Raw genomic sequence first — 10,645 nt, forward strand, 5'->3', positions numbered from 1 at the left:
CTGTCCAAACAGCTTTTATAAGAGATGACAGCTTATCACCCTCATCCTCTTTAAAATCAGGCATTGGCAACAACTAGGAAACGATGATGATGCTCATCATTTCAAGGTAATATCTAACATCTCTAAACTGGACTAGTTTTGCCTGGAGTTTTAGGCATCGTGTCAGTGTGTGTGAAACTGGAGAAATGGAGTCGATTCCCGGAGTCGGTTCCTGGGAGTCAGGAATCAGAGTCGACTCGGGATCGAACAGCTCTATTCTAGTCAAACATCGCCCTCTTCTGGCGGCGGTCCGTAACACACTCACCTGAACAAAAACCTTGAAACGACTAGAACAGAAAAAAAGAACAAAATCACACACACACACACACACACACACACACACACACACACACACACACACACACACACACACACACACACACACACACACACACACACACACACTTATTACCCTAACCCTAACACACACACACACACACACACACACACACACTATACAATATATTTATTCTAGCCTGCACTAGTCAGTATAAGAAAGAGTATTGCATGCAGTTAATATTATTGCAAATTAAGCAAAGATTTTATTTTATTACCAACACCTATTATGCATCAAAACATTAAACTTTAATATACTAAATATCAATTTAAATTACTGATAATTCAAGAGTGCAAACAAGTGAAATAATAAACCACATAGTATTTTGGAAAAAGACTGTAAATGTGTGGCTAAAAATAGTACAAAAATACAATGTACAGACGTCACATGGGGGAAAATACACATTTGAAGTGTTTATATCATCTGAAACTGCTACAGAAGATGTGTGTGTGTGTGTATGTGTGTGTGTATATATATATATAGTAAACCTCATCATTAATAACATTAGTGTTATAAACCTCATCTTTCCGGCACATTCCTCGTGTGTTTGTCATGTTTCTACATGCTTTGACACGCTCCTCTTATCCTGGGAATCCTCTCCTCTCCTACCAAACCCTTCATCTCTTTACTTTACTCTTCATGATCACTGATCATGGTTTAATATAGAGTTTGCTGGAGTGATCTCAGTGCTGTCCCGCTTTACTCCACACTGTAAGAGTATGCCTAATACTGATAAATAACAGCAGGCACTGCGAGGATAAGCTTCTGAATAGCAGTCCCAAACTAGTTTTTGTTAATACACTCCAGGTATGAGCCACCGCAGTCATATAAAAATATACAAAACAGCCAGTAAGTGTCGTGTTGTGGTTCTGGAAGCAGCAGTTAGGTGGCCATGCTGACACACAACACTCACGCGAGCTTAGAGACGCATGACGCTGCTCCTGATGTGTAGAGGAACACCACTCCTGCATGCAGCACACAGGACGCACAATTACGTGATTTACTGGTATTTCACTTCTTTTCCGTGACTTTTACGACGTTGCATGCTCGTATTTCTTTAGTGGAGTGATACAGCGCGCCGGCGCATTAAAGAGTGCCGCTACGAGCACAGGGTCGCCGTGACAGGACCTGAGGTGAGAGACGATAGAGTGATGACACGGACGACGGCTCATCTGACGCAGACTCTGGATCTGGACAACGCGGTTTCTTTGCTTGTAGTTTCCTCTGCGCTTCAGATACAGTGCGGCGACACTACAGGAGTCATGTCTGGACATCAGTGGAAAACACTCGTCAAACACCAACATTCACACACCGCCGCATTCAGACGCCATCTTCATTCTCTCGCTCAACGCTCACAGAACGCAGAGCAGGGGATTGTGGGATATCAAAGTCAAGTCTCCTTTATTTATACAGTACTGACTGTTTCACAGCAGCTTTACAGTGATAACAGGAGATTACAGTAACAGAGATTAGGTTTCACAGCAGATCTAGAATAAAGTTATTGTCCAGATAAAGTTAGTTTTGGTTGATTCACTTCCGTTGTAAAGATCATTAGTTATTAAAGGGGTGGTGTAAAGCCCTTTCACAAGATGTAGAATAAGTCTCTGATGTCCCCAGAGTGTGTGTGTGTGTGTGTGTGTGTGTGTGTGTGTGTGTGACGCTTTAGCCCAAATACCCCTTCAGATATTTTTATATAGCATGTTAAAGTCGTCACTTCTTGAGGGTGAGCAAAAACACACCGTTGTGTGTCTGTCCCTTTAAATGCAAATGAGCTGCTGCTCCCGGCACAGGGGGCGGAGTTTCAAGAGCTTGTGTCCTTTTACCTCACACACACACACACACACACACACACACACTGAAAATTTTAAAAACCTTTAGCCTTTTATGTTCAAACCGGAGTCAGAATGATGGAGAGACTCTAGAGGTGACATGTAGAAGCAACAGGACATTTCTGAACGGTTAGTTGATGAGTTTATGAAGTTTATGTGTAGTTATCTTCTAGTCACTGATTAGCATATTCTGTCTTGATAATCTATAAATCATGTTCCGGGGGCGGGGTTTATGTAAATTCTAGGGTTGGTGATGTCACTAACCCGGGAGGAATGTGGTGTAGTCTCTACCAGCCGACCCGGTGTGCTCTGGCCGCTCATGTTCACGACAGCAGTGTCTGTGCTATAGGGTTAGGGTTAGGGTTAGGGTTATAGGGTTAGGGTTAGGGTTAGGGTTATAGGGTTAGGGTTACCCTAGCCATGTCACACATCACGTGAAGTAAGCGGATTCAAAACATCACAGCCTGGGAAAAGTCATGACTTTATTAAAATGTCAGTTTCTAGGCCTGGAAAAGTATCGGAGGAATAAATGAACGCAGAAAGTTTTGGATATGTGTTTCACAGAGACAGACCTTCAGGCGTGTGTTTACAGGAGCCGTTAGTGTAGTTATGTGGATGTGCTGATAAACTGAAGAAGTGTTTGTATTAATATCCACATGTATTGATGAGGTCATGTGTTTTCTCCCTCAGGATCATGGGTCAACATCTGGGAAAGCGTGAAGCGCTCTCGGTGTCTAAGGTACGTCTGAGCTCATCTCTGAGTTAAAACAGGCACTAGTGTGTGTGTGTGTGTGTGTGTGTGTGTGTGATGTACAGCTGTGTTCAGTGTTCAGTCGTGGAGTTGCTCAGATTAGATCAGGTGTCGAGTATATTACAGTGATGTACAGAGTGAACACACACACACACACACACACACACACACACACACACTGACCAGGTGTCGAGTATATTACAGTGATGTACAGAGTGAACACACACACACACACACACACACACACACACACACTGACCAGGTGTCGAGTATATTACAGTGATGTACAGAGTGAACACACACACACACACACACACACACACACACACACACACACACACACACACACACTGACCAGGTGTCGAGTATATTACAGTGATGTACAGAGTGAACACACACACACACACACACACACACACACACACACACACACACACACACACACTGACCAGGTGTCGAGTATATTACAGTGATGTACAGAGTGAACACACACACACACACACACACACACACACACACACTGACCAGGTGTCGAGTATATTACAGTGATGTACAGAGTGAACACACACACACACACACACACACACACACACACACTGACCAGGTGTCGAGTATATTACAGTGATGTACAGAGTGAACACACACACACACACACACACACACACACACACACACACACACACTGACCAGGTGTCGAGTATATTACAGTGATGTACAGAGTGAACACACACACACACACACACACACACACACACACACACACACACACTGACCAGGTGTCGAGTATATTACAGTGATGTACAGAGTGAACACACACACACACACACACACACACACACACACACACACACACACACACACACTGACCAGGTGTCGAGTATATTACAGTGATGTACAGAGTGAACACACACACACACACACACACACACACACACACACACACACACACACACTGACCAGGTGTCGAGTATATTACAGTGATGTACAGAGTGAACACACACACACACACACACACACACACACACACACTGACCAGGTGTCGAGTATATTACAGTGATGTACAGAGTGAACACACACACACACACACACACACACACACACACACACTGACCAGGTGTCGAGTATATTACAGTGATGTACAGAGTGAACACACACACACACACACACACACACACACACACACACACTGATCAGGTTTATCTGCTGACTCGACTCGTGTGTCCGGAAGGTGAACGTGAGAGTAGCAGAATAAGTGTGAGTATATTTCACAGTAAGAATACGTGTTATCAGATTCCCAGGAAACACGTTCTCCTTTAACAAGTGAAACTGATCTCGCCGATTGGTGGCACTGTGTCCCATGCGAGGACTGCCCCCCCCCCCCCCAAACACAAGGACACAACCACTTTAGCCCCTCATTTGATTAGACAGACATTTCTGGTGATAAATACAAAAAAAAATGAATAAAAGAACTGTAAAGTGGCAGTGTGAGGTCCAGAGGGTAGTTTGTCGCCTGAGGGTTAATGGTTTCTATACAGTACAAACTATATATTCTATATCCTTACACTAACCCTAACCATCACACACACACACACACACACACACACACACACACACACACTAACCCGACCCTACCCATCACACACACACACACACACACACACACACACACACACACACACACACACACACACACACTAACCCGACCCTACCCATCACACACACACACACACACACACACACACACACACACACACTAACCCGACCCTACCCATCACACACACACACACACACACACACACACACACACACACACACACACTAACCCGACCCTACCCATCACACACACACACACACACACACACACACACACTAACCCGACCCTACCCATCACACACACACACACACACACACACACACACACACACACACACACACACTAACCCGACCCTACCCATCACACACACACACACACACACACACACACACACACTAACCCGACCCTACCCATCACACACACACACACACACACACACACACACTAACCCGACCCTACCCATCACACACACACACACACACACACACACACACTAACCCGACCCTACCCATCACACACACACACACACACACACACACACACACACTAACCCGACCCTACCCATCACACACACACACACACACACACACACACACACACTAACCCGACCCTACCCATCACACACACACACACACACACACACACACACACACACACACTAAAGCCTAGTTCACACTACATGACTTTAAAACGTCAGGCTGAACTGTGCGGTTCACACTACATGACTTGCTCTCTGTGAAATCAGGAGTGTTCAAGTTGTTGAGCTGTTCACACCACACAACACAAAGTGATTGATCCGCAACAGGAGGTAACGCACTACAGGAGTTGACAACAACTCTGTCACCCAACCATAGGCGTAATTTGCGGGTGGGATGGGTGGGACATGTCCCCACCACTATTGAAACATCTCGCGGCACGTATGTACCAATACAAATAAACAAAACATCTTCAGTTAACTAGCAGAGCATTCATTTCGTTCGTTTTTTAAATAAGACGCGATCTAGCGCTGAAATATGTGGTTTTTTTTAAATCAACTGATCAAGTCAAGTCAAGTCAAGTCATCTTCATTTATATAGCGCTTTCAACAATGTAGATTGTCTCAAAGCAGCTTTACAGAGATAAGCGTATAATTTAAGGTAACAGAGATTGTTTCGGCTTTACAGCAGAGTTAAGTTATTTCCATCTAAAGTTAGTTTTAATTGATTTGGTTCCGTCGCAATGATCATTTGTTATTAAATTAGGGGCCGCTAAGACGACACCATTCTCTCTACACAGACTTTAAACGCGAACCTGTGAGAAACGCTGATGGCGGTCACATGCGCATTTAGAATGGGTTCTATAGTTATGTGCGTTTGAATATACGCAGGTTTGGAATTCCCTACAAGCCAAGCCTAAACAAAATACTTGTCTTTCCTTAAAAATTTTGATAAGGAATTTTATTTTATTTGTTGCTTTGGGGTAGGACCGCAAGACGAATTTTCCCGACAACGCCTTATCTGTAGAGTGGTAGTGGGATCCTCCATAGGGAGAGGCTAGCTGGCACTTCAGCACTGCGTTGTCATCGGTCCAGGTGAAGGTCCTTCGTCAGATCTGGATACGGCCTGGATCCGGCAGGCTGCAGGAAAAACCTTGGGATAAACACAGACACTAAAATTAGCGTAGATGCCATTCTTCTCATGATGTAACGAGTACATCAGGATTTTTGGGAAGTGTTCCCGGTTCCAGCTGACCTAATCTATGCAGCATAACATTAAATTATAGAAGTCTATAATGTATTATGTGAATGCTAGGTCAAAGAGATGTGTCTTTAATCTGGCTTTGAACTGACAGAGTGTGTCTGCTTCCCGGACAATGGTAGGAAGACTGTTCCAGAGTTTTGGTGCTAAATAGGAAAAGGATCTACCGCCAGCAGTCGATTTTGATATTCTAGGTATTATCAACTGGCCGGAATTTTGAGATCGTAATAGACGTGACCGACTATAATGCGTTAAGAGCTCGCTCAAGTACTGCGGAGCTAAACCATTCAGTGCTTTGTAAGTAATCAGCAATATTTTTAAATTTATGCGATGTTTAATAGGGAGCCAATGCAGTTTTGACAGAACTGGGCTAATATGGTCATACTTCCTGGTTCTGGTAAGAACTCGAGCTGCTGCGTTTTGAACTAGCTGTAGTTTGTTTATTAAGCGTGCAGGGCAACCACCCAGTAGAGCATTACAATAATCTAGCCTTGAGGTCATGAACGCATTAACCAATTGTTCCGCATTTGTCAATGAGAGCATATGACGTAATTTAGATATATTTTTAAGATGGAAAAATGCAGTTTTACAGATACTAGACACGTGACTTTCAAATGAAAGATTGGTATCAAAGAGCACACCCAGGTTCCTAACCGACGACGAAGACTTAACAGAGCAGCCATCAAGTGTTAGACAGTATTCTAGGTTATTACGTGAGGAAGTTTTTTGTCCAATAATTAGAATCTCTGTTTTTTTCAGAATTTAGAAGTAGGAAATTACAAGTCATCCAATTTTTTATATCCGCTATGCATTCCGTTAATTTTGTGAATTGATAAGTTTCGTTAGGTTTTGAAGAAATATAGAGCTGAGTATCATCGGCATAACAGTGAAAGCTAATGCCATGTTTCCTAATGATATCTCCTAAGGGTAGCATGTACAGAGTGAACAGCAGCGGTCCTAATACTGAGCCTTGTGGTACGCCATACTGAACCTGTGATCGATGAGACATCTCTTCATTTACTGCTACAAACTGATAACGGTCAGATAAGTATGATTTAAACCATGCTAGTGCATTTCCACTAATGCCAACATAATGTTCTAATCTATTTAAAAGAACGTTGTGGTCGATGGTGTCAAATGCAGCGCTAAGATCGAGTAACACTAATAGAGAGACACAACCACGATCGGATGATAAGAGCAAATCATTTGTGACTCTAACGAGAGCTGTTTCGGTACTATGGTACGGTCTAAATCCGGACTGGAAATCCTCCAGATATCATTTCTTTCAAGAAAGGAACACAGTTGTGAAGATACTGCCTTTTCTAATATCTTTGACAGAAAAGGTAGATTCGAGATCGGCCTGTAATTGACTAATTCTGAAGGATCAAGTTGCGTTTTTTTAACAAGCGGTTTAATCAAAGCCAGCTTAAAGTTTTTTGGTACGTATCCTAGAGACAAAGACGAATTAATGATATTAAGAAGAGGATCTATGACCTCTGGAAGTATTTCTTTCAGTAGCTTAGTCGGTATAGGGTCTAACATACATGTTGTAGATTTAGATGATTTAACGAGTTTAGTAAATTCTTCCTCTCCTATAGCAACGAATGAATCAAATTTTTCCTCAGGGAGACTACAATGCACTGCCTGATGCGATACTGTAGTAGACGGTTGCATAGTTATAATTTTGTCCCTGATATTATCAATCTTATAAGTGAAGAAGTTCATAAAGTCATTACTGCTGTGTTGATTGGAAACTTCGGTGCTTGAAGCTTTATTTTTCGTTAGTTTAGCCACTGTTTCAAATAAATACCTAGGATTATGTTTATTTTCTTCTAATAGGGTTGAAAAATAAGCAGATCTAGCAGCTTTTAAAGCCTCTCTGTAAGTAATTGAGCTCTCTTTCCATGAAATGCGAAATACCTCTAGTTTTGTTTTCTTCCAGTTGCGCTCCATTTTTCTGGCTGCTCTCTTAAGGGCCCGAGTGTGCTCGTTGTACCACGGCGTTGGACTATTTTCTTTAATCTTCTTTAAGCGCAACGGAGCAACTGTGTCTAAAGTGCTGGAAAAGAGAGAGTTAAACGTTTCTGTTGTAATATCTAGTTCTTCTAAGCTATCTGAGATGCTGAGATGATGAAACTGATTAGGAAGATTATTAATAAAGCAATCTTTAGTAGCAGAAGTGATAGGTCTCACATATTTGAAACACGGAGTCGGCTTTGCAGCCTTGGCTAAATGAAGTTTACACGAGACTAGATAATGATCTGAGATGTCATCGCTCTGCTGCAGAATTTCAACGGCATCCACATCTATTCCGTGTGATAATAATAGATCTAGAGTATGATTACGACAGTGAGTAGGTCCTGACACGTGTTGTCTAACTCCAATTGAGTTTACTATCTCTTTAAATGCCAATCCCAATGCATCTTTTTCATTATCGATGTGTATATTAAAATCACCAACAATTAGTACTTTATCTGCAGTCAATATTAATTCTGATAGAAAGTCCGCAAATTCTTTGATAAAGTCTGTATGGTGCCCTGGTGGCCTGTATACAGTAGCCAGCACAAATCTCAAACGTGATTTATCGTTTACACTATATATTTTTACATTAAGCACCAATGCTTCAAAAGAATTATATTTAAAACTTGATTTCTTAGTGGTTTTGAAACTATTACTATAGATTACAGCAACACCACCCCCTTTGCGTTTCAGACGAGGCTCATGTTTATAACAGTAATCTTGCGGGGTTGATTCATTTAAAGTAATGTAATCGTTTGGTTTTAGCCAGGTTTCTGTCAAACACAGCACATCTAGGTTATTATCTGAAATCATATCGTTAACAACGAGTGCTTTTGTGAGCCCCAGATTGTCATGTTTGAGCTCTAAGACTATGTGCCATATTACTAGAGAGAAGAGCAGCACCATCCCAGGAGGGATGAATACCATCTCTTTTCAACAGGTCAGGTTTGTCCCAAAAACTTTTCCAATTGTCTATGAATTCTATATTATTAAGCGGACACCACCGAGACAGCCAACCGTTAAGCGAACATAATCTACTAACTATCTCATCACTCCTGCGAACAGGAAGGGGGCCTGAGCAAATTACAGTCCTTGACATCGTACTTGCAAGTTCACACACCTCTTTAAAGGGATACTTCACCTCTGGGAAGATGAATGTGTATTTAAAATAGGTCATTTAATTAGAAGAAATGTGGAGAAATTTTTGAATTTGGAGCTTTCTAGACTGAGAAAAGCCAGAAAATGTATTTTTGGCTTATGTGGATGAAAGACAACAACTCCCAGAATGCACTTGCTTCGCTGCCTTAGGAGGCCACGCCTACCGGTTAGAGAGCACAGTTGAAAACAACAAGGCTAGCCTAAGTAAGTGATGAGTTTGCCAGGGATTTAGAGACCCAAAATGTCCGGGATTCGGCTTTTGCGTTCTACAGTCGCCATTCATCATGTTTACTGTGGCGAGCAGGACGAGGCTGACGGCCGCGGGAGATCGGCGCGAGGCCGGTGGCTTCATTACTGAGACGCGCCGGGTCTCGTATCTCTCACGGAGGAGCGGGAATTTTCTTAGCAATGTTAAAACGCACATCAACCTATCCTAACCTTGTTTAGCGTTCATGTAAACACTACAGTCAGATTCACCGATCGGAATTAATTCAGCTAGATTGAAACGAGAGGTGTGCATGTAAACAATGAATGGCGACCGCAGAACGCAAAAGCCGAATCCCGGACATTTTTAACGATCTCGCCCGCCGGACAAGTCCGGGAAAAAGATGGTAACCCCTACTTACTCAGCTTTCTCCTATTATTCAGCTTTCTCCACAGAACAAGAGCATGCTAGCTTAGCTTCCAAAGAAAGACGGCTGATACTGTGTACATTCTGTGAGTGAGATCCCACCCTCTATGGGCGGGTTGAAAACATGGGGAACAACGCCATCTACTGGCTGTAGTCTTTAGCCTCTGGACAGAAAATCCTCCGATGACGGAAAATGACGATTTTTGCGTCATCGGAGGATTTTTTCCAGACAAAAAATACATAAATCTCTCCTCTCAGGGGGATATGAGGGGGAAAGCATGGTAATTCGAAAATACTACAGGTTTTCTACTAATACAATGCTTAATGCTAAATCCTGAAGTAACCCTTTAATATTAATTTTGGTGATCTCCGACTGGCGGAGTCGAACATCATTAGTGCCGACATGAATAATGATCTTAGAGAATTTACGATTAGCATTAGCCAGCACTTTTAAATTTGCTTTGATGTCAGGCGCTCTGGCTCCCGGCAAACATGTGACTATGGTGGTTGGTGTCTCTATTTTCACGTTCCGTGTAATAGAATCGCCAATA

General features: G+C 42.6%; 1 protein-coding gene across 1 annotated transcript in view; it reads left to right on the forward strand.

The window, feature by feature from the left end:
* The window catches only part of LOC308704712 (myelin basic protein-like), a 29,194-nt gene that overhangs the window by 1,260 nt on the left and 17,289 nt on the right, over window positions 1–10,645 (forward strand). Inside the window, exon 2 of the mRNA XM_081389216.1 lies at window positions 2,896–2,944. Coding sequence (XP_081245342.1) covers window positions 2,900–2,944 — 45 coding nt within the window. The 5' untranslated portion in view covers window positions 2,896–2,899. The remainder of the gene's footprint in view (window positions 1–2,895; window positions 2,945–10,645) is intronic.

The sequence above is a fragment of the Scardinius erythrophthalmus genome (genome assembly GCF_964197995.2).
Source record: "Scardinius erythrophthalmus genome assembly, chromosome: 16".
Taxonomy (NCBI): domain Eukaryota; kingdom Metazoa; phylum Chordata; class Actinopteri; order Cypriniformes; family Leuciscidae; genus Scardinius; species Scardinius erythrophthalmus.